The sequence below is a fragment of the Prunus persica genome, chromosome G6 (assembly GCF_000346465.2).
Source record: "Prunus persica cultivar Lovell chromosome G6, Prunus_persica_NCBIv2, whole genome shotgun sequence".
NCBI classification, from domain to species: Eukaryota; Viridiplantae; Streptophyta; class Magnoliopsida; order Rosales; family Rosaceae; genus Prunus; species Prunus persica.
In genome coordinates, this window is record NC_034014.1 from 22,515,803 (window position 1) to 22,539,627 (window position 23,825).

Consider the following 23,825-nt stretch of genomic DNA (forward strand, 5'->3'; position numbering starts at 1 on the left):
GTACATTTTAAAAAAAAAATTAAAGGAAACCGTATATTGAATTTATAAATCAAGCACAAAGGCTAGTACAAGAACAACTATAAATACCATAGGGTTAATATAAATGTAAAAACGCAGTAACCACGAAAGGTTAATTCATATAAGAGAGAAAGAACACCAGCATCAACATTGTACATTCTTTGGCTAGCCGCTAGCTCATTTTGCATGTCTTCAAATCTCTATTGAGTATTTGAAACAGTCCTAGAATATGAAAAATATATCAATTTCTAATAAATGTTCTAGTTAATGTTCTCTTCCAAATGCAGATCATCGATCGTCCATTATTTCATGTAGAAAACAGGTGAACAAGTTTGAGTTAGGTGGCCAATGTCTTTCATTATTTGCACCCTTGGAAAAAATGGGATTTGCAAAACCAAAATGCACGTGGTTGGTCGAATTTCTTTATTCAGAGTAATTTTCCATTGGGCTTTTGGGAGTTGTTTAATGGAGTGGTGGTTTATTTCTTTAATTTAAAGTTAATTTTAAAGTCATCGCAAAATGTTAATAAATAGAAAATATTGGCAAACAACTTGATAGTGTTGAGCCACGAACATGGATGATACAGTAAGTTTTGGATGACGGTGCCCTATAAGACAAACAACAAGAGCTATCGATGCTATCGACATATATGCCATGTGTGGACAACTCTCTGGCCATCAGGTCAATTCTCTTAAAATTCGTTTAAAAGCCATTAGTAATAATAGATTGCTAATTAATTTGCTAGGATTATTATGCATGTAGCTGGTATCAGTGGCAAATCCAGGATTCAAAAGTCAAGTAGGCAAAACTTATCTTAAAAATTCGACGGTACGAGTGAATTTTATTCATAAAAATAAAAAAATACACCTAGTCAAGGGGGGACGTAATGATCATTAATATGTATATCTATATATAAATAAAAGCTTAACAAAAAAACAAGAAGTAAATTCAATGCAACACAAAACTAAACTATTTAAATCTAAAACTTTACCCTACAAGGCTTAGAAATCTTAAATTCCTCAATTATCTCTTCATTATCGATATTATTAGCAAACTCTCTTTTAATGCGAAGAATCATGCAATCAACAAGGAATTCATCAGCTATCGTGCTCCGAAGTCTATTCTTAATAATTCTCATACATGAAAAAACTCGTTCTGTTGTTGCTGTAAAAACAAGAAGAGTCAACACCAACCGAATCAACCTGTAAATCAAATGGTAGTTTTCTACCAAAGTTGTTTCCACCAATTGTTGACATAACTGAGGAAGAGTGGTGAGCTCCTTAAAGCAGGGAAGACGATGCATATCATTTTGACAATACATCAACTCAATTTCTAAAGCTTTCAAGTCACTTGAATTGAAATCAGCAGGATAGAATTTCTTAGCAAGTTTACATAGATGCCCAATATTGAATGATTTGAAGGAATTATGAGGATCCAATGCTGAGCTAGGAATAAGAAGTTCAATTGCTTGCTCTGGAAATATGTCATTTAACTCCCTCAACATGCAATCTATCACATCATTAAATACATCAACGCGATAGTAATGTTCAACTGTAATAAAAATTTTTTTTGACAAAAACAACGTGTGCCTATCATATAACGAGAACTCATATCAAGAACATCAATACCATGTTGTTCACAAAATGATTCCACACTCATGAATAAATCATCCCAGCCATGTGCCCTCATATCTTGGAAATGTGATTTTGTGGTTCAACAAAGTTTAAAGCACTTACAATATCTTGAGTTTTTGTTTGAAACACTTGACAAAGAAAATTGGTCAATCCCATAATTTTATCCATCAAAAGCATTGAAAACCCAAACTCAAAAGACATCATAGCAATATAGTTACTCTCTGTGTTGTCACAAAATTGTTGGTTAGGTCCATAATCACTGATTTCCTAGAGAAGTATTTTAGTATCTTTAAATAAACTCATCAAACTTGTAATAGAGGCAAAGTGAGATCCATAACGAGTGGCTCCAGCTCGTTTCAAACTACGACCTCGATTAAGTCCTCTACCTGTCTGAAGTTCCTCAGAATCCAACAACTTTTTGAGTTTAGTTTTTCGAATTAAATTTAACTCATTATGACGTTTAGCAGAAGCACTAACAAAATTCACAATGTTAGTCAACGTTGAAAAAAATCTTCATATAACTTTCACATCTTTCACATGCTTATATTACTTTTTAGGGCATGTTTACGTATCAGTAATGGAGAAAGTAAGGAATCAGATAATTTAGGAATCGGGGAACTACTGAATCGGTATGGGAAGAATCATTCCCATTAAGCTGTTTACTAAACATACGAAATTAGTAAAGGAATGGGGTTGATTCCCATTGTTATTGTTTACTAATTTTCATGAATCAGAATCCAAATTAATTTGATTACTAAAATGCCCTACATATTTTCACCACATCACATATATAAAATTCACCCAAAACCAAAAGCTATAGGAAAAGGGGTTTTGAATTAATCAGTAAGAGGGAATCCGTTATCAAAGAAAATTATCAGCAATTTATTCTGAACCAAAAGCTAGACAAGCTAACTTGGCTAAGAAATCTTTGATCAAGTGAGATAAAATTCACAAAAGAAGTCACCTAAGGGCTAAGCAGTTGCAAAGAGCACATCCAAAACTAACATAAGCAAATAAAATTCACAAAATAAACTCCAATAAATATTTATCTTTCACCTACGTAACTAGTAAATAATCAAATAATAATAATTTGCATAATCTTCATAATAATTTGCATAATCTTCAAACCACTTGCATCCTTTTTATTCTACAATTACAATATATATATATATATATATCTGCATTAGTATTCTTAAATGAATATTAAAGACATAGCATAACATATGTAATTTTTAATTCGATATGCACAGAATAGGATATGCTTAGATTTACCTTCGCCCATGCATCAAATACACTTTTCTCACATACCAACATCATCTCCTCTTCATTCCACCCAAAACCACTTTGAGATAATGCATCAGCTAAAGCACCATATTTTCCCTTCAAAGTCTTCACCCTTGATTCAATATGGGGTGATGCCTTCAACCCAGAATTCGGAAGTTTGACTTCTAGCATAGTTTCTAATTTATTCAAGTATCCATTTTTAAAGCCTGAGTCACCTCGCCAATTGGTATTCTGATGGAGTTCCATTAAGCATTCCATCAATGTGTTATCCTCCTTAGTTGTCCAATAGATGGAGTGACTTACATAGTTTCTGCTGCTCCAGGGAGGCTGTGTTGTAACGTTAAGGGTTTGAGTTGTTTGAACTCCTTCTGGCGTGTATTTTTATTTTTTTTAGGGTTTGAGTTATTTTGGAATTATAGTAAAGTGGTAAGGGTATTTTTGGAAGTTAATAAGAGAAAGCAGGAATGGGAATCGTATCGACTAGTCCCCCCTAGTCGATCTGATACCTAGTTTTGAGGGAATGTGATTACGGATTTTGAGGTGGGGCCCACTTATTTTTTCATTCTTGATTGCAAGTAAACGCAGGGGAAGTCAGGAATGGAAATCATTCCCTTTCCTCCCATACCCATTACTGATACGTAAACATGCCCTTATTGTTTTTGTTAGAGGAGAAAGTTTGAGTGGGCTGGACTATTATTTTTGTTAAAGGGACAAATTTGAGTGGATTAAGTTTGAGTGGGCAGAAGAAATTAGATTGTATTGGGTATTTTGTAATTTTTGGTTTGGCTAGAATATTTATTGGTGCTGCTGAGTCGTATTTACACTGAAGATCTGGGTGAGTGGGCCCACCAAGTTTTAACTCCGTCGTTAAGGTTGAAATCTCTTTGTATTAGAGTAGAGTGCGTCCACTTTGAGATTGCAATCTCAAGCCTGTTTGACATCGTTGCAAGTTGCAACAAACCTCTCAATGATTGAAGGCGCAATTGATTCTCAAATCTAACCACAACTTTTGAATATATTGCTAAGTGACGAGATTCATTTCTCGATTTCAGTTGAGGAATTAGTAGCACTTGAGCTACAATCTTTTATATTTAGTGATAATAAATCACTCCCAATACCATGATGAACTATAGTTGCATGCCTCAAGTATATTTACTAGGTTTTCCATTGAAGTGACCAATCATCTTATTTTCCTACTTCGATCAACAAGAACAAAAATCTTATTTTCCTACTGATCCAGTTTGCTGCAAATCATTGGCATGAATCATGCATCAACTAAAGCCCACTTAGGCCCGACGAAGAGAGAGAGATGAACTTAAGAAGGCGGCGTCTGAACCAAAAAAAAATAAAGAAGACGTCTGAAATGAAACAGCGCAAGAGAATGACTATTGTTAGGGTTTTAACTCTAACATTTATATTTTTTAAAAGTTTTGTTGTAATTGATATCATTTCTTTTCAAAAATAAGTATTCTAGGCCGCGAGGCTATACTATTTCTTTTTAAAAAATATAGAAAAAACCAAGTATAGTCGTACGGTTGTACTATTTCTTTTTCTTTTTCTAAACTGAGTATCACCGAAAGGCTATACTATTTCTTTTTTTTTTAAATAAAAAAAAACTGAGTATCACCAAATGGCTATACTATTTCTTTAAAATAAAAATCGGCGTATAGCAAAAAGGCTATACTATTTCTTTTTATAACAAAATTTAGGAAACAAAACCGAGTATAGCCGCCTAGCTATACTATTTCTTTTTTAAAAAATTAGAAAAACAAAGTATAATCGGGCGACGATACCATTTATTTATATAAAAAAAATTAAAAAGCCAAGTATAGCCGGCCGGCTATACTATTGCTCTAAAAAATTAAAAAACCGGGTATAGCCGCGCGGCTCTACTATTTCTTTTTAAAAAAATTAACAAAACCGGGTATAACCGTGCGGACGAGTATAGCCGCGCGGCTATACTATATTTTTTATTAAAAAAAAATTATTAAAAAATCGAGTATAGACGTCAGAAATGAAGCGGCGCAAGAATGAGTATGGTTAGGGTTTTAACTCTGACATTTATATTTTTTTAAAAGTTTTGTTGTAATTGATATCATTTAAATATATTAGTTATAAATATTTAACACAAAATAACTTGTTATCTCGGTGGGTTGGAAATGAGGGTATACATTGGAGGTCAAGGTTTCGAGTCACACTAACCCCAACTTTATAAATAAAATTAACATTTATGCAAACCAGTTTTGTTGGTCCAAATGCCCAGTCCTAGTTTAAGGAAATTTATGGTGAGGGTAAACAAATTTAAAAGAAAAAAAAGAATCCGAGTATATATATAAGCATGGCTATATTATTATTATTTTTTTAAACTTAGTACAACAAAAAATAGAAAAAATTGATTCTATTTCTTTTAAAAAATAAAAATAAAAATTCATGTATAGTTGTGCGGTGATACTATTTTTTTTCCAAAAATTAGAGAAAAAGCCTATACTATTTTTTTTAAAATAAAAAATAAAAAATCGATTATAACCGTTCGACTATACGATTTCTGTAAATAAAAAAAAAATCAAGTATAACTGCACAACTATATTATTTCTTTTTAAAAAATTTAAAAACAAAAGCATAACCAGTGACAATACTATTTCTTTTATTAAAAAAAATACTATTTCTTTTTAACAAAATTAAAACATAAAAAGATGACATAATTTTGTATTGTATTGTGAAACCGATCCAAATCGAACTGGAATAAACATAAATGTGCGTAAAGAGTAAACCCAGAAGTGACTCTGACAACCCATAAACCAAAAAGTGGACACATGGCATCGACCATGCAACTAGTTACAACACTCAAAATCGTTTCACAGTCCCCCAAGAACACTTTGAGAAGATGGGAGAAGAGTTTTGTGCAAAATATATCAAGTGGCTTTGTTTGCGTATGATCTTTAATCTGCTGCTTTGCTCAAAATCACAGCTGGTTACTTGCACAATTATCAAGTCCCTGCCAGGATTTCCTGGTTCCCTTCCCTTCAAACTTGAAACTGGGTGAGACATCTGCTACTCAATAGTGCTCATTCCTCTTTCAACCCCTTCTGTTTTCTTTGTTGAATTTACAAATATTTTGGAATAAATTCATCCATGAATTTGTAAGATCATGCCAAATTAATCTCAGCACATTTCAAATATATATCTGTGTGTGTGTGTGTGTGTGGCCTTGGTGATGGGTTTCAGGTATATTGGGGCTGATGAGAAAGAAGATGTGCAGCTCTTCTATTACTTTGTTGAATCTGAAAGAAACCCAAGGGATGATCCTCTTATGCTCTGGCTCACTGGTGGTCCTACTTGCTCTGGTCTATCTGGGGTTGCTTTTGAGATTGGTTTGTACACCAAATGCAACTTAGACTAATGTGCTACAATATTTCTATGACTTTTTTTTTTTTCCTTCTTCTTTTGTTGTGATTTATCATTTGATTAATGTGAAAGTCTGATGCTTTAGTCTAGTATCCATGTTATACACACAATTAGTCTAAAGCAGCAATCATAAGATAGTAGAGATTGTGAATCTGAACGACACATCACACACTCATAGGAATAAAAGTCTACCTAATACTAATAGTAGTCTAGAATGAGAGTTTGAACATAAGAGCATTTCTCATGAAGTACAAGTTTTACTGTTCCAGAAAATAAAATAAAAAAGACTTATTGTAACTTTGTCTTTTTAAGCTTTCTCGATCACCTTTCCACTGAGTGACTGGTCTCCAACAAGTGCTTACCAGCTTCTAATTCCTTCACAATGAAATGCTTTCCATCTTAAATGAGCCTTACCCTCAGTCCGCAAGAAGCTTTTGACTAATTTGTGGTTTTGTGTAGGCCCTATGAAGTTTAACATGGTAGAGTATAATGGCAGCTTACCAACTTTTGTGATTAATCCATACTCATGGACAAAGGCAAGATAAATTTCTGACCTGTTCAAATGTGCAAGTTAACTATCCTTATTCTTGGACAACTGCTCTTCTCTTACTGCAATTTCCTAATGTTGTTTTGTGCATAATCGTGATGCATTAGGTTTCCAGCATAATATTTGTGGATGCACCTATTGGCACCGGGTTTTCATATTCAAGAAGCTCGAAAGGGTCCAGTGATACTTTGTTTGTTAATCATATTTATGGTTTCCTCAAGAAGGTAAATTAGCACAACAATTGCATTGAGATGATATGCAAACACAAGCACCCGGCATTATGCACAATAAGATGTTTCGTGACTCTACTAAGATCTGTATCTAGTACGAAAGAGAATATTATTCTTTACTAAAGCATTTATGTTATATGTTCATGAACTTGATTTGTGTGCATCGTCTTCTTCTTATTCATTTCAAACCCAATCTACATTGCTGGTGACTCATTCTCTGGCATGATTGTTCCAGTTGTAGCTGAAGAAATAGCAAAGGTTGGTGACATCTCACACAATTTCTCATATAATTAACTGTCGATGGACTAATTAACCAGCATGCTATGATACTGCAGGTATTGAAGCTGGAAGCATACCAGAAATCAATTTCAAAGTATGTATTATAGGACCAAACTTTGTTACTTCACTAGGAAGTTGAATTTTCTATAGGGCGTAAGAACTTTCAGAAACTTTTCCAGGGTTATTTACTCAGGAACCCATCGACAGATATTAATATTGATGCAAATTCAAGGGTTCCATTTGCCCATCGACTCGCACTTATACCAGATGAACTCTACAAGGTACCTAAAACAATCAATTATCTATATCCTCAAGTTCGTCATCCATGAATGTAACGCATCTAGTTTCCATTGATCTGCTTAGTTTGACGTGCTTTTAATATGAATATTTAAGTGGCTGCACATTTTTCTTAGTCAGCAAAAAAGAGTTGCAGAGGACTGTACACAGGAATCAACCAAAGCAATAAACAATGTGCAATGGATCTCCAGGCTTTCTCAGTGGTGGGAACATTTTTACATATATATAAATATATATATATGTCTTTTTCCTATTCAAACTAGATTATAATCTGTTTCCCTACATTTTATCCACGTTGTTTATTAGATACCATTTTGTTTGCCTTTGTAGTGCACTGAAAAATTAAATTTTGAGCTCATCTTGGAGCCTCAGTGTAGACCAAGCTCTGATTCAAATAGTAAGGACCACCAGAAGAATCTCCTGGAAAGCTCGGAAGATTCGCAATTTAAACTTAACTTGATTCATCTGAGCCTTTTTCCAAAACTTCAAGAGCCAGGACTTGGTTTTCCAAAATTTGGGTGCAGGGTAATTCTTCAATTCTCTATAGTACTTCTAATGAGCTAGGTGTTGAGGAAATGACGGCCCACTTTACAGGATTACAAGAATTTACTCATCCATGTTTGGGCGAACGATGATAATGTTCAAAAGGCGCTTCATGTTCACAATGTAAGAGAATGTTGAACAACTGTAAAGTAAACTCACTGTAGGAAATGCTTGACTCTACATAGATGTGTGTGTGCGTGCGCGCATATTATACACAAAAATTCCTGCTGTGAACAAAAATGACATTTCGTTTTACCTTTTGGGAATAAAAGCAGAGGATTTTCTGGATGAGATGCAACAGCAGCAGCTTGCCATACAGAAGATATTTCCAAAGTGTGGTTAGCTATCATCTATCTCTCAACACCAGAGGTTATCGAGCTCTAATATACAGGTTTTGCACTCATCTCTTCTCATGCAGTCGCCCAAAGTTTATCCTATGTGGTAAATACTAGGCATCGTTTCCCAATTGGTGACACAAACGAATGTAGTTGAAGTTAGATTTGTGAATTTCTGAGGTCTTTGAGAAGTATATGTTTATGCAGCGGTGACCATGACATGGTGGTACCCTACCTGGGAACCCTCGCATGGATTAGGTCTCTGAACTTTACCGTCATTCATCTCTGGAGACCGTGGCTGGTTGACGGTGAAATTGCAGGGTTGCAGTTGTTTGAATTGAAATCTCGCTTACTGCTGTTGTTTCCTGTGTGCAGATACTCAAGGAAACATTCAAACAACTTTACATTTGCAACTGTTAAAGTAAGAGTGCTAGTGAATTTCCTACACTAAGGTTCGTAGCGGAAATGGTGGCCTAATATTATAGAAAATTGAATTCTTCATGATTTGTTGTTTCTGTGTAGGGAGGAGGTCACACAGCTCCAGAGTATAAGCCTAAGGAGTGCTTTGCCATGTTCAAAAGGTGGATCTCCCAAGACCCACTGTGACCACCGTTTCCAGAGTTGCAAAATTTTTAGTTACATAAGCACCTTTTGTTACCGTGTTTCCTTATTATTTAATATTGAATTCGGATAAAAATGTTCAATAAATTTTTGTATATTTTATGTCTGTTATGTATGTGGCGACAATATTGTTTTAAGGAAAATACTTCCCTCCTTATCAGATAAGTAGGTGCTTCTACAGTGTAACATGTGTGTAAAAGTTTTTCTTTTTGTGTTTTTGATGAATTATTATATATGTGTCAAACTATAATTTGCGTGAAGGAGTACATGTAAAGAGGCAAGTAGTATCCTTGTTTTAACACTCCAAAATAGTCATCCGCACTCATTTCTCCCTCATTCTTTCATTATGAGGAGTACCAATAACAGCTCACATAAGATTAGTTTTCAACCATAAAAACTCATTTAATTTAAAAGCTGCAGCAGAGTATAAGCTGGAAACCAGAGCTTAGAAAACAAAACAACCCCTTGGCCAAACTGTAACTTCCAGAGAAACGATCCCAAACAGCGAGTGGTAAATCGTTTCTTGTTTAAAGCTAAGAACCAAGCAATTTCAGTGGTTTTTGGTTATTTTTTTCATCAAGATGCGCAGGGAAGAGAAGAGACGCAAGTTCAATGAAGCTGTCCTCAACACACTTTTCCCGCCTCCTTCCCCTCCATCATCACCACCAGTACACAGTGTACGCACTCTCTTTCTTTCTCTCTCTCTCTCTCTCTCTCTCTCTCTCTCTCTCTCTCATCTTTTTTATACTTTTTCATTGTAACGAAGGATCAAATTGTTTACAGCCAAAAGATGAGGACGTGCCATTGAGCATTTTGCTTCAAGACTTTGAAGAAGACTTGGGGGAAAGTGGGTCTGCAACGACGAGCGGTGACGATGATGGTAATGGTGAAAGTGAGCCTCAGAGGCTTACAAGGGCTCAGCGGAAGAGACTCCGCAAGAAGAAGCTCAAGGAAGATGCTTCCCGCCGTAGGGAACTTATTGGGCCCCTTTTACCTCCAACCGTCGATCAAGGTGAAAACGAAGCTCAAGGTGTTCGACGTAATGCCTCTGAGGAACCTGATGCTGCTATCGTCGAGAAACCAGGTTAGAAATTTTTTCATATTTGCTGTTGCGTTTTTTAAATTATGGGTTCTGTTTTTGACAATTTTATATGACAAAGTGGAAACTGAAAATTCACACGAGGCTGGGTTTGTTCAGGAGATGAGCCACCTGCTTGCAGTAATCAGAACAAGGTAAAGCAAAGGAGGAAGGCAAAGAAGCTGGCCAGGGAAAGAGAGCAAGATTGAAGGAAGGGCAATTATGCACTACGAAATTTTTCTTACTAGAAGTTTGCTTGGTGGTTAGAAAAAATTAGCTTACAATGTGACGAAAATGAATGATTGATGTCTTGGGATGACTTTATGATTTGTATACTTCTCTGGATACTGAAAATTGAAATGTATACCAAAATGATGTGCACAAATGCTTAAGCTTGGTTCTATAAAAGGTTGAGCTTCCAATGTTTCTCAACCAAATTTATTACATTCTAGGCTAAGTACATAGTAACTTTCTTTTGTTGTTGTTGAGAAAAGTACATAGTAACATTTGGATTTACAAGAACTGCTGAAAATCTAAGCGGGAGATGCACTCGATACTTCTCTATACATCCCGAATACATGTAAATAAACATGCACTAAGAACCAGAAAGGGAAAATGTAGAAGTGAATTCTCAATATAAACTGTAGAATGAAAATGTCTGCATATTGCTAGACTAGCCTCAATACATAACATGTAAGTACGTGACCGGAAATGATACTGGTCCGGGAATTATCTGCTACCGGCTACCGAAAGTGACAGTAGTCCAGGAATTATCGGAAGCTTCGCATAGCGCATATACCATGAAGAGCCAGAGTTCCTATAATCAAGAATCAAAATATGAAACACCATCATAAGTTCTAGATGATTAATGCTTAGAGCTTATCAAATACAATAAGCTATGAAGAATGAAGTGTAATGCTTGCAAAATAAAAGGGGGTAGGTAAGGTAGCTATGCGACAGCAGCAGCTAATAAAACGGTAATAAGAAATTTAATATGTGTTTCTTTTTGTTTGTCTAAAGAGAAAGGTTATAATTATTTAATTCCTCATTAAAAAGGGACCTCAAATTGTCATCATCTAGAAACAACTGCCCAGATACCTTTTATGTGTGAAGCTCTAACTTCTCAACTGAACAAATCCAAATCCAATATTTTAGTCATTTTCTTGTGTGCTATTTGGAGCATAGTTTTAAGTCACAACACAATAAAGGCAAACACACATTATAATGCTTTGCTTGCTTTCATCATCACCTATGAAAAGTGGAAAATCATGCTCCCATCATGCACCGCTTGAAAAATCTAAAACCCACCAACAAGCCAAACACCTTTGGCTTTTGCTCAGCTAAAAAGCTAATTAATCAATTAATTAAGCAAACCCCAAAAGCAGAATAAGCAAAAGCAATAGCACTTACGTCCCTCTCTTTTTAAAAGTGACCGTATGATGACTTGAATTGATGGGCTAATCTTTACTCGGACGGGTAATCAAACGGCACGGTAGAGACCGCACGATCCATTGTGCTCGGGTGCACGTAACCGTATTTGCGAAGCACTTGATTATCAGCGAAATTCAACGCTTTCTCCATCCCATCCCAACACGAATTCGCCTTGTACATCTCGTTGTGCCTCCCACTGCACGGCTGGCATCCGGTGAAGTGCGTGATGAACGGTCGCCTCCAGCTCCCTCTCCCGTTCCCCGCCTCACTCAAATACTCCTCCCGAAACTCACCGTATTGCTCGCTCACCTTCTCCGCGTGCCGCCTCCTTAAACGCACCGCATTGTCCTCCTCCCCTCTCTCTATCTCCGCGTACCGGTCCTCGATCTTGTCAAGCGTCCCGACGATCTCCGCCCAGTACCCTTCAAAATAATACTCGCTCTCCATATAAATCTTCTTCCCCCACTTTTCCTTCTCCTTGTAGATCAAGTAAGCGAGGCCCGTCTGATCGTCTGACTCCGGGAACGCCTTGTCTTTGAACGTTGACCGGAGGGTTTCTCCCCATTTCTCGTAGTCCGGGGTCTGTGGGCCCATGCTGGCCCACACCTCGAGGAAATCCATGGTCCACTGGCAGTTCCTGATCAAGAGCACGCCGGCGTTGAGCCCCGTCCAACTGTGCGTCTCCATGACCAGGTGGGCCCAGCCGTGGACGACGAGGTTGTGGTTCTTGTACCGGTCCAACGGGAGCTTGAACTCCATGTCGGTGAACAACGCGTCCGAGTCGACCCACCAGATCCACTCGACCTCCGGGTGGGCCACCATGGCGGCCCGGATTACGGGCAGCTTGGCCCAGTAGCTGCCCATCCGCGGGTGCAGCAGCGCGTTGTTGTAAAAGATTTCGTGCCCGTGGAGTCTACAGTAGTCCACCTTGTTCTTGAAGAATCGCAAGAGGAGATGATCGCCGATAGGATTGCGACACGCGGCCGGCTGAGATCCCGTCACCATCAGAATCCTCTCCCCTGCTCCGGGGGCGAGCGAGGGGTGAAGGAGCAGCCACTGCCGCCGCTTCTCGTCCCAGTTCTGAACCGGGTCCCCGAGCGTGTACCGGACTTCCCGGTCGTCGTAAAAGGTCGGGTCCGGCGGGTCGCGGCGCAGGTTAGCATCGTCGGCGCATTGATCGGGTTCGGCGGTGGGCGGCGGAGAAGTGACGGTACGGCCGAAATTGGGGGATGAATAAGTGCTTACGAAGGAGTAAAAAGTGAAGAGGACGAGGAGAGCGAGAAATGCACCGCTGAGGAAGAGCAAGCTATCGGCGAGCCAAGAAGAGGGCTTGGTTCTGGGAGAGGGTTTCGACATTGGAGGGAGCTCAGGCGAGAGCATTATAGCTGTGTGTGGCTGAGATTGGGTTCTCAATGGCGTCGTTTGGCCGCCATGGATGGATGGATGGATGGATAAAGTTTCTTTAAGCTTCTATTCTGGTCTCTCTGCTGGTGTGTCGATAGATATGCTTAGCAGAGGGTTTAAGTTTTTTAAGTTGGGACTTAAAAGGGAGTGTGCACAGTTGGTTTTGAAGAGCAGAAGATGCTAAAGTACGCCACAAGGCAGGCAGGCAGGAGAGAGGGCTTCAACGTGATCAACGGCAGGACGAGGGTCCCTTGTCTGGTCAAGTCTTGCTCAAGGTGACACCTGGATTATGTAATTATGAACCGACACTTTTGGGTCAGAAATTACAATTGGCGTTTTCACTTTCGTGACCAACACCAACGGTTACAGTCTTACACAGTGTGTGGCTGCGTTTTATCAGAGCGGTTGAGGGTATTATGGTCATTTTGAGGAGACAGTAAGGGAACACGGACCGTGTTTATAATCCCTCAAAACTATATAGTCCAAAACTTAAAGGGAAGGAATTTGAAATTACAATTAAGAGTGGCCAATAATCTCTGATTAGCATTTGACCCCTGAAATTAACAAATTGAAATCAACAAAAAAATATGATAAAATCGCAATAATGACTTTATCTATATATATAAAGCAAAAGGCAGAGAATGGTGAAACATTCAAAATACCAGAAAATGCCCTTGGTTAATGCAAATATTAAGAATTGAAATTATTAATTAAATGAGGATAATATGGTAAATTCACAATTTTTTGTATTAAAAAAATTAAAATTAAAAGAAAATTCAGATAATGGGTCCTATTTTTATGGAACACAAATATTCATTATATTTTTTTAATTTTAAAATAAATTTAAATTTTTTAAAAAAAAAACCTCTCGCATGCGCGGAAGCGCGTGCAGAGAGGCTAGTGATAATAATATGAATAATATTACAAATACAAGCTCATGGGTTGTTTAAATAGTAAACTCAAAACCTTAATAATTAGCAAATCCTAAAGTTCCATAATAATCCTAAACTTAACTAATAAGAACACAGTTCAAATCCTAATTTTAAAATCATATCGGTAAAATAATATCACAAATGGTAACTTATTCTAAAATTAAAAATAAATATTAAATAAAATATTTTCCTCACCAGAAACATATTCACTTTAAACTTTCTCAAGCAATCCGAAAATTCAAACAATAATTCGTTTTTCCATTTTTAACGCCATAATCAATATTTGAGTATAACTTTCATGCCTTGCTTGATTTCTTGCCAATTTTGAACCAAGTTATTTTCTTTATTTTCTTCGTAGGAATTTACCCATATTTTATCCTACATTAGTTTATAATTGGTTGTAACAAATTGAACTACACATGTATTTTCAATAGTTCGTACACCATATCAGCACGAAGACATGGTATTTGGCAAATACAATGCTCGATTTATGGAAAGAGTTAGTTCTTCTTATCTGTTACATTGTCGAATAAAAAATTTAAAAATATATATATAACAACTTATTTTGTAATGATATTTTTATTAAGATGGACAATAGTATACTAACTTACACACTATACGGATGCTATGAATCGAACTCAAAATTTTTCTTATAGGGAGCAATTGTTCTAAATCACTATACTACACTAGTCGGTCCTTTGCTATTTGATATACACTTTAAAAAAAATGGATTCTAAATATTTGAAGTTTAGTTCTTCTTCCCCTCACCCTATTTATCCAACACTTTAGAAATTTACAAGTCGATTGCTTTAAGTTATAATATAGTTGATCATAAACCCGTTTGGTTATCACCATACATCAGCTTACAAATCATTCTAAAAGACAAAATTAAAGCAAAAATATATAGGCCAGAAACTAAGACCAAGACTTGGAAGATACCTGGAAATTAAAGCAATAAAATATAACAAAAAAATATAAAAGAGTACGTAGGAGATATTCAACTCAAACTCAAAGACCAGAAACCAAATAAATAAATAATTAAAAAAATATGTTATGTTGTAACCATTGAGTGGTTGATTAATTTTTGAGGTGTTATTAAATAAAAAAAAACAATAATAATAAATAAATAAAGCCCTCATATTTGAAAGTTCGAATAATGGTGGTGGGCAGGATGGCACCAAAATAACTTGACCATCTTCCATGAGAATGAGACGGCACGGTATATCTATTTGAACCAAGTTATTTTCTTTATTTTTTCTTTGTAGGAATTTACCTATATTTTGTCCAACATTAGTTTATAATTGGTTGATTCAATTCAACTATGTATTTTAACAAATTGAACTACACATGTATTTTCATTTTTTCCCTAGAAAATGGTTAGCACATAGAAAATTCCCCAATTGGAAGAAGTGTCATAGATAAAAGATAATCTTTAAAAATTAGAAAATAAATAATCTGCATTGATATTTTAGTAAGCTAAATAGTACAATAACCATGTAAACAATGATAAACACAAAAAGAGCGCCAGATACGAGTGTCAGAAGATTCACAACATAATGACTTCCATATGTAGTTTGTTTATACTTTGCCTCTCTAATCTAATACCCTAATATTTTAATTCATTTTATTAACATAAACAACTAGTTCATCCATAACTCATGTGTTTTTCTATTGACCAACTGTTTTTTTTTTCTCTCTAATTTGGCAGCATTTCCAATTTGATAATATATTAGAGGCTTCGCTGGTACACTCTACGGATTCTAAGGATCATAAGTTGAAATAAAAATATTATAATTAGATTACAACAGAAACTTCTGAGGAACTCAATTCCGGATGCACAAAACCATAGTTCTTAAGCACTTGATTATCCGCGTAATTCAAAGCCCTCTTCATCTCATTCCAACATGAATCGGCCGAATATTGTGGATTGTGCTCTCCACTACAAGGTTGACAACCTGTAAAATGCGTCACGAAAGGTCTCCTCTCATGCCCCTGGAGATATTTTTCTCTCTCCGCAGCATACCAGTCATTTACTTTCTCTGCATGTCTCCTCCTCAAAACGCCCTCGTTTCGCTCCATCTTAATATAACTCTCTGCCAAAGTATCATATTTCCCAACTAAAGCCAACCAATAACCTTCTAAATTATACTCTCCTTCTAAATAAGTCTTGTCCCCCCATTTCTCTTTATTCGTAAAAAGTAAATAAATCAGAGACGATTGATCGTCCGAGACCGAGAATAACTTGTCTTTAAATACCGATGTTAAAATCTGGCCCCACCTTTCAAAATCCGGACTCAATGGGCCCATCGAGACCCATACATCAATCAAATCCATGGACCATTGACAGTTTCGGATTAACAGTACGCCGGCGTTAAGCCCGGTCCAACTTTTGTTCTTCTCCTCGTAAACCATATTGGGCCAACCATGGACCACAAGATTGTGGTCTTTGTACCGGCCCAGCGGAACCTTAAACTCCATGTCGGTGAACACGGCGTCGGAGTCCATCCACCAGATCCATTCAGCTTCCGGGTGGGCCAGCATCGCGGCCCGAATTATAGGTAGCTTGGCCCAATAAGAGTCCATCTTGGGATGCAAGTATGCGTCGTTGTAGAAAATGTCGTGGCCATGGAGACGACAATAGTCCACCTTGTTCTTGAAGAACCTCAGAAGGAGATGGTCGCCAATCGGGTTCTTACAAACGGACGGCTGCGATCCGGTGACGAGGAGGACCCGATCTCGTGACCCGGCGGTGAATGACGGGTGAAGGTCTAGCCAAACGTGCCTCTTCTGGTCCCAGTTATTGACCGGCTTCTCTATGAAATAGCTCAGTTCCGGGTCGTCGTAGAAGGTTTCATGGGGTGGGTCGGAATGGAGAATCGGAGCCTCGGCCCCGTAATCTGAGGCTTTTGCAGAAAAAGGGATGAAGCCAAAATGGGGTTTATAATGGTAAAGGGTTAGGGACCAGAAACAAAAAAGGCCGAAGAAGAGGCCAGCGAGAAAACAAAACCCGTCTGCACAGGGTTTTGTTTGATGGGTCGATTTCGCCATAAAAGTTGTTTGGGGCCTGAGAAAATTACTGTGAGGGAAACTGGGCAAGACTTCTTTTTTAAGATAGAGAAATGGGGTTTGGGGATTTTCGATTTTGGGTGTGGCTTGGAAGACGTTTATGGGAGACAGGGATTGTTTTCCTAAAAGCAATGGAGGCAAATATGGTGGGTAATTATTGCAGTGTTTTAGGATTGATCTAGTGATCTAAGGTGTTTTACACTGTCTTTGTGCTAACCCTTGGCTCGGTCGGTCATGTATAATTTTTCAGTGTGATCGTAACATCGTTCAGAGTAATTTGAGTGATTTTAAGACTATCAGAATGTTACTTTGCATTTGAAACTTCGTCACATAGAACATAATGTGCTAGTAGTATGCAGAAAAGGAGTCAAAAAAATTCTTTAGGGCGTGCGGCTTTAACCCTATAATTTTACTTTAGAAAAAATTCAACAACATAGATTATTTCCTATACTAATTTCACTGCTAAATTTTTTTAGTTTATTAGGACTACTTTGTAGACATTGCATTTGCAATAAATTGGTCATTTCATTTGTATCTTTAAAGATATACTGTAATCAGCTAAAAGATCAAATCAGTTAATTACATAATTAGATATGCATTTTTATCTTTAGAAACTTTCTCCACAAACCCCCAAAAAGGAGGGAAATCTTCAACTCTTGAGCTAATTGTGTAAATTTCCAAAGCTGCAGATTACATAATTATTACGAAATCGTTGCTTATTCATCACCAACAACTTTATGCTTTTCATGCTTCTCATTTGTTTTTACAATTTTTCTTTTCTTTTTCTACTTACTTTCACGATGACTCCATGGGCCACCAGGGAAAACGACACGCGTAAATGTTCTGTCTGTGTCCGTCTGACATAATGGCCCACAGGCCCAAGTATCAATTATTTTAAATTAACTGCTCGTGGTTATGTGAACAAGAAGCTTTCATAGCTCAGTTGGTTAGAGCACCCGTTTAGTAAGCGGGAGGTCTTGAGTTCGACTCTCAATGAAAGCAAAACTTTTCTTTCTTTTTTTCATTTTTCTGAGTAAGCAAGACGTCTTGAGTTCAACTCTCAATGGAAGCAAAAAATTTCTTTTTTTGAGTTCAACTCTCAATGAAAGCAAAAAATTTCTTTTTTTTCCCCATTTTTCTGGGCTATCCTAATAAGCTTCAAAGTTAGAAAGAAAAAAAAATTAAATTTAAAATACAAACTAGAGGGAAGCCAGCGTCTTTATTTTATTGGATTTTGATAGGAACATTACAACTTACAAGTTGTTCTACACATGTCCGGCTAAATACTGCAAGACAATTTTTTTTTCAATTTCTGACAAATAATTTTTTTTTTCTTTGGAACCAAGCACAACGTTTAACATTGTGCTTGAATTTGAGTGACAATGGGCAATCACATATCTACACTACACCAACTTCAGTTTTCAGCTACACAAAGAAGAAGAACAAACAAAAGACCTCACCCACTAGTACACTAGAGGCCATCTGCCTAATTTACTAATTCAGCAACCTTCTAGATCGCGCCATTTGAGGTAAACAAGTCCTGCACGGTAATGAGTGTACGCGCCTGCCACTACTAATATGTGAAACAATTGGTGGCTATGCCCTGCAATGTCGAATTTCCCAGGCATCCATCGTTCCGGAACCCTTGTGGCATAAACCAAGGCTCCAACCCCATAGAGAGCCCCCATTAGAATCTCATACCCGGTTGTGTGGAGTGCCTCAGGTTGATCAGAAAACAAGACAAGCTTGTGCATAACAGGTAAAATCCCAGACATGCCCATGCTTAAAAATAGAGATACACGAACAATACGATATTCAGGATTCTGAAAGACTGGTATGAGGGAAACCAATACTGTAGCAATTCCCAAGAGGGTTATAAATCCCATGTAGAGGTTGCAGAAGAAAGGGTTACACATGAAGGAGTAGTAGACAAGGGGGTAGAATGAGGTAGATATAAGGGCTGCAATTCCAGCATAGTCCAGTCTGAGCATGATATATGACATTCGCTCAGAATGGCAAGAGAGAAGATGGCACGCACTGCTGGACAACAAGCAAAACATGGCTCCTCCCAAGAAAGCAAAGAATGGCCATCGTGTGATTGGCCTCAGCATAAGTGGTGCTACTATGTTCGCTAAATCCTCCTTCATGCTACTCTGCAATATTCAGAACAACAAATAAAAAGAAAGCTATTAGCCGGATACATCTCCCAATAAACATTAACATTGACAATGGAAAGTAGATTTAATTGAAAGTGAACTCACACAATAAGATTGTGTGTGTTTGTGCATCTGTGTTCAATTTAATACATTTCTTCAAGGGGCTATTGATTCATTGCAACTAGTACTGTAGTACCATTAGTCGCATAAGAAAATTGTAAACTGCTCAGCATTAAGAATGCATCCAGCACTAGACATCAACCATTTAGGAAATAGGATGCAACTATCAATGCAGAGTATGCTCAATTTTCCTGCATGTAATCTTACATGGACAATTATACGATAATTTGAGTAGCCAAAATATAAAATTATTTCAACTATAAATAAACCATTTGTTGCTCCTATTGGGTTGGAGAAGAAAGTAACAGTTAAATGTTCATTAAAGGATGCAAGACCCTATTTAGCATAAGCTAATTGACAGAAAACCATGAAGAGGTAATTCAACTTCAAAAGTAATTCCAGGGGCACTATCACATGGGTTATATTATACACATATGACAACTATAACAACAGTAGATCAATTGTTTGCAGAACCCAAAAGAGGAAAGAGATGACCCTGATAATTAAGGAAATCAAGAGAAAAAGTGTCATTTCAGCAGAGAGTGACATTGATGAAGACATCTTTGTCAAACCCATTAGGGTTTACAAACAAAAAAGATGGAAGAGTAAATGATTTAATTCGGTCTTCAAATCCTGCAATTTTGGAGCAACAGATGATTTCTGCGTTTTTAACTTGTTTTCTAAGTTTTCTAAACTTTGAGGATTCCTTGACATCAGACATTAGAGACCACTAAATGCAAGAAATTCCCATACAAACAGGTTCGGCTTAGAGAACATGATGGAAAACTCTAAACGCCTAAAAGATAATTAATAATATAACTAATAATATATAAATAATATCAGCAATCTTATGATAAGTTAACATCATTCGTTCTAGGGCTAAAGAGTACCAGAACACAAACATCAGTTTGGTTGCCATGGGAGAATCGTTGAGGCAAACAATTATTCAGAAGTTCCATGACATGCCAACCAGAGAGTGACGGGAGCAGATCCATTGAAGGTAATGAAGTCTTCAACTCTCCTCTAAGTCTGTTCAGATCAGGCATGTTGGGTAAGGAAGGGAGGCATGTCATGAATTCTTCATGTAATTTGTGCAAATCAGCTTTTTTCAGCACATCAGGAAAATGCTGTAGAGCATGAAGATCAACGACCTCTGGAAGCTTAATTGCAGTGTATATGGTCAGGGAGAGAAAAAGGAAGAACCCGATCAAATGCCTGTGAAAGTAATAATTTGTTAGAGAAATGAGATTGTCTAGTGTTGAAGTTTATGGCCTTTGAGTTCCTACATTTCAGTTACCAAAACGTTATATGCATAAAAGTTAAAGACAACTAACAGGAGACCTCTGGAAAAAAAGACTAACAGGAGACCTCTGGAAAAAAAGACTAACAGGAGACCTCTGGAAAAAAAGACTAACAGGAGACCTCTGGAAAAAAAGACAAGGAGACATACTTCTACATTAGTGAAACGCCGTAGGTTTGACAAAGAAATATGGAAGACATTTTCAGCTAATTTGAATGCGAACTAAAATGCCATTCAGTCTAATCCACTTTAATAAACTTCACAAGAAATAACAATATTTTAAACAGTTTTTACTTTCTCATTATAATTCACAAATGTAACTTCCCATTAAATATTATAAACTTCAAGGGGAAAAATATGGAAACTATTTGAATTAAGCACCAAATTAATAGCTGTTATCTGAAGGCGACAGACCTATTAAACAAATTATAGGTACAGACAAAAGAATCATATAAAATAAAACCCATTTATGTATCGAAAAAATGACTCATATACAGGATAAAGCCTTACGTCCAAACATTTAGCGTCTCATTGTGGATAGTAAACATACTAAGCAAGACCTGCTTCAACGGCCATTCGGACCGGTAATGGCCCAAAATGTACTCGTTGTCCCTTAAGTAGTTGGGTAAAGTGTGGTACTCAACCAGCTGATACTTCACCTTCTTCCACAGCCGCTTTCCTTTACCTTCCTTCGGTGAACATGCCTGATGGTCCTCCATTGCTTCAGATGACAGTTTTGAATCTTCAAAATTCTGGATCTCACTGCCCATTTTCTGTCCAACCACAAGCACACAATGTTACACTTAACAAAAAAGAAAAATGCTCTTTTGGTTGCCAAAGTTGACCCCAAAAAAATGAAAATTATAAGATACCAAGAAATAAACCCAGATTCTAAAGCATTGATCTTTCATTGCATGGAAGACAAAAGATCCAATATTGCATCAAATTTTCCCATAAAACCCAACAAAAAGAATTTATTGTTAATTTATTTTCCTTTTTCTTTTGCTGCATTTTCTTGGAAACCAAGCGGCAGACAACATCAACAATCTAATAACAATCATTTGCATAATTGTGGGAAAGCAAAGCTCAACGAGAAAAACCCAGATAAGAAAACGTACCTGCAAATTGAAGAACCACCAGCTGAGAAAAATCAAAGCAGCCCCAGAAGAAGATTCTTCTGGCTCAGATGGGTTTTTAGTGTTTGCCTTTTTTATATATGTATATTCGAGCGGTGATAATCAGAAATGAAACAATTGTCGTTAGGAATAAATTCCAAAAATGAGTGTTTGGATTATGAGAAGCCAAGGAATTTTGTCAATGATTGGGTTTTCTTGGGGATCGATAAAAACCCACAAGAGAAAACTGGACGTCGGTTGCTAAAATAGCTTGGAAATTGAGAGGAGAGATTCGTTTGAGGAGATGCGGAGATGCCTATGGACATTCCTTGATCGGGCAGAGGGGCTTATATGAGTTTGGGTTTGGCACGTTTGGAGGAAAATGACTTGTCCTGTGAATAATGAAATATATTTTTTCTAGTGCTTAGTTACAACACGGCGGCCTTCGAGATTTTATGGCATTGAATTTCAATACCAACCACACAGGAAATTTATTAAATGAACAAAACAAACAGACATTGTCATGTGTCGACATTATACACTATGGACAAATTGATATAAAATTTTAAATTCAATGCAAAAAATAATTTAAAAATTACTAATCTAAAAATGAAAAATAAATAAATAAATAACTAGCAAAGTCTCGGACATATTAAAGACAATTCGCCACTTTTTTCGACTTTTAGAGTTTTCATCGCTATACGTGAGGTGAGCACTCCTTGAGGAGTTTTGAGGCGGTCTTGACTATATTTTTAAATTTTTAATAAATAAAAAAAGGCTAAAATCCTTAAAATATATGAAAAATAACTAAAAATTTGATTATGAATCATCACCTATGTTGTCATCATAAAATTAAAATCTAAGGAATGACAAGGGAAGGGAAAACTTCCTCATTTCTTTGGGCATACAATTTCAGATAACCATAAGCAATGCTATGTCATTTTCAAGTGCAATTACCAAGCTTGAGATAAGATCTTCTACTTATCCCCATCATCTAAAACAAGGAAACAAAGATTACCTAATAAAGAATGAAAAAACAAAACAAAACAAAACTTGAAGATAGAGATTGAGAGAATGTGAAAACCAAGGGATATTTGATGGTTATTGGACTACTCAATCTAAGGCCTAACCCAAATATCCTATTTAGGAAGCCGGACCCACCCATTGTTGAACTTGGATGGCGGCCCCGCAACCCATTAAATTTGAACAAAGCCCATCCAGTCAATCTGCTAGGTCTAGAAGGATTTGTAAATGGGCCCTCTTCTTGGGCTGTCTATATAAGGCTAGCGCCATAAGGGAATTTTCTATTGTGGTCCTCTAAATACAGGGCTTTTGATGCGGGACCAAATTCAGCTGGGAGGATCATCTGACGGGTTGAATGTGTTCACATATTTTGAGATATCGGGTTTCATTTTGCCCATTAGAAAATCGCAACTGAAGTCCAAGCGTTTTGCTATGGGCCTTTGTGTTCACTGCTACTATTTGGCACTGCTGGAAATGGCGTTATAATTCCATACTATCCTACATATGTGTGTAATTTGGCTGGAACGGATCGGGTGTTCCGAATTTCGATTCAAAATTTTTCGGAATTGATTTTCAGCTCCGATGCCGATTCCAAAAATTCGGAATATACTAACTCTATTTTGATACGAAATTCTCGGTATTTTCGGAAACTTCCGAAAATTACTATTTTCGAAAAATTTCGGAATATCACTCTATATGCTTAACTATGCGTTTAGCAAAAATATCAATTGGACAATTTGTTAAAATCTCAAATTAGGGGAATTTAAAAAAGCCCAAAAAGATTTTGACATTCCAGGCCCGCCCAACAGTAGGCTAGCCATCAAGTGTTACTGAACTTTGCTAAGGTGAAGATATTTAGAGCATGTCCAGCGCATGCCACCAACCGGGGCAAAAGGCCCCCTGCCAGCCCAAAAGACCCTCCAGCGCACGACCTGCAGCCCGGGCAAGCCCTGGGTCCCACCAGCCTAGGCAAGCCCAAGGGCAGATTTTGCCTGGGCTTCAGTCCT

General features: G+C 37.0%; 4 protein-coding genes, 1 non-coding gene and 1 pseudogene across 7 annotated transcripts; 3 read left to right on the forward strand and 3 right to left on the reverse strand.

The window, feature by feature from the left end:
• On the forward strand, positions 5,899–9,277 carry LOC18774599 (annotated as a pseudogene).
• LOC18775439 lies at positions 9,556–10,717 on the forward strand. Its single transcript, XM_007208661.2, has 3 exons — positions 9,556–9,870; positions 9,977–10,277; positions 10,392–10,717. Exons 1-3 carry the CDS (start codon positions 9,775–9,777, stop codon positions 10,478–10,480), a joined length of 486 nt encoding a protein of 161 aa, XP_007208723.1. The 5' UTR covers positions 9,556–9,774; the 3' UTR covers positions 10,481–10,717.
• Positions 10,670–13,607, reverse strand: LOC18775599 (galactomannan galactosyltransferase 1). Its single transcript, XM_007205133.2, has 2 exons — positions 11,682–13,607; positions 10,670–11,088 (listed from the first exon to the last, which is right to left on the reverse strand). Exon 1 carries the CDS (start codon positions 13,080–13,082, stop codon positions 11,736–11,738), a length of 1,347 nt encoding a protein of 448 aa, XP_007205195.1. The 5' UTR covers positions 13,083–13,607; the 3' UTR covers positions 10,670–11,088; positions 11,682–11,735.
• LOC18772190 (glycosyltransferase 6) lies at positions 15,833–17,385 on the reverse strand. Its single transcript, XM_007208119.2, has one exon. It carries the CDS (start codon positions 17,084–17,086, stop codon positions 15,833–15,835), a length of 1,254 nt encoding a protein of 417 aa, XP_007208181.2. The 5' UTR covers positions 17,087–17,385.
• TRNAT-AGU lies at positions 18,033–18,106 on the forward strand. Its single transcript has one exon. It is a non-coding gene; the product is annotated as a tRNA-Thr (tRNA).
• LOC18775063 (heptahelical transmembrane protein 4) lies at positions 18,305–22,228 on the reverse strand. Of its 3 annotated transcripts, none has more exons than XM_007205204.2 (4): positions 21,799–22,228; positions 21,191–21,453; positions 20,271–20,595; positions 18,305–19,257 (listed from the first exon to the last, which is right to left on the reverse strand). In XM_007205204.2, exons 2-4 carry the CDS (start codon positions 21,448–21,450, stop codon positions 18,604–18,606), a joined length of 1,239 nt encoding a protein of 412 aa, XP_007205266.1. In that variant the 5' UTR covers positions 21,451–21,453; positions 21,799–22,228; the 3' UTR covers positions 18,305–18,603. The 3 variants fall into 3 exon arrangements, with proteins under 3 accessions (XP_007205266.1, XP_020422095.1, XP_020422096.1); XM_020566506.1 differs by having other exon boundaries at positions 20,283–20,595; positions 21,799–22,178; XM_020566507.1 differs by lacking the exons at positions 20,271–20,595; positions 21,799–22,228 and having other exon boundaries at positions 21,191–21,276.

What these genes read in the sequence shown, in the direction of transcription:
- LOC18772190 (XM_007208119.2), bottom strand. Translation starts at nt 17,086, where the DNA reads ATGGCGAAATCGACCCATCAAACAAAACCCTGTGCAGACGGGTTTTGT.
- LOC18775439 (XM_007208661.2), top strand. Translation starts at nt 9,775, where the DNA reads ATGCGCAGGGAAGAGAAGAGACGCAAGTTCAATGAAGCTGTCCTCAAC. An exon ending in CATCACCACCAGTACACAGT is followed by an intron (nt 9,871 to 9,976) that starts GTACGCACTCTC and finishes AATTGTTTACAG; the next exon opens with CCAAAAGATGAGGACGTGCC. An exon ending in TGCTATCGTCGAGAAACCAG is followed by an intron (nt 10,278 to 10,391) that starts GTTAGAAATTTT and finishes GGGTTTGTTCAG; the next exon opens with GAGATGAGCCACCTGCTTGC.
- LOC18775063 (XM_007205204.2), bottom strand. Translation starts at nt 21,450, where the DNA reads ATGGGCAGTGAGATCCAGAATTTTGAAGATTCAAAACTGTCATCTGAA. An exon ending in GAGACGCTAAATGTTTGGAC is followed by an intron (nt 20,596 to 21,190) that starts GTAAGGCTTTAT and finishes TTACTTTCACAG; the next exon opens with GCATTTGATCGGGTTCTTCC. An exon ending in AAACTGATGTTTGTGTTCTG is followed by an intron (nt 19,258 to 20,270) that starts GTACTCTTTAGC and finishes TGAATATTGCAG; the next exon opens with AGTAGCATGAAGGAGGATTT.
- LOC18775599 (XM_007205133.2), bottom strand. Translation starts at nt 13,082, where the DNA reads ATGCTCTCGCCTGAGCTCCCTCCAATGTCGAAACCCTCTCCCAGAACC.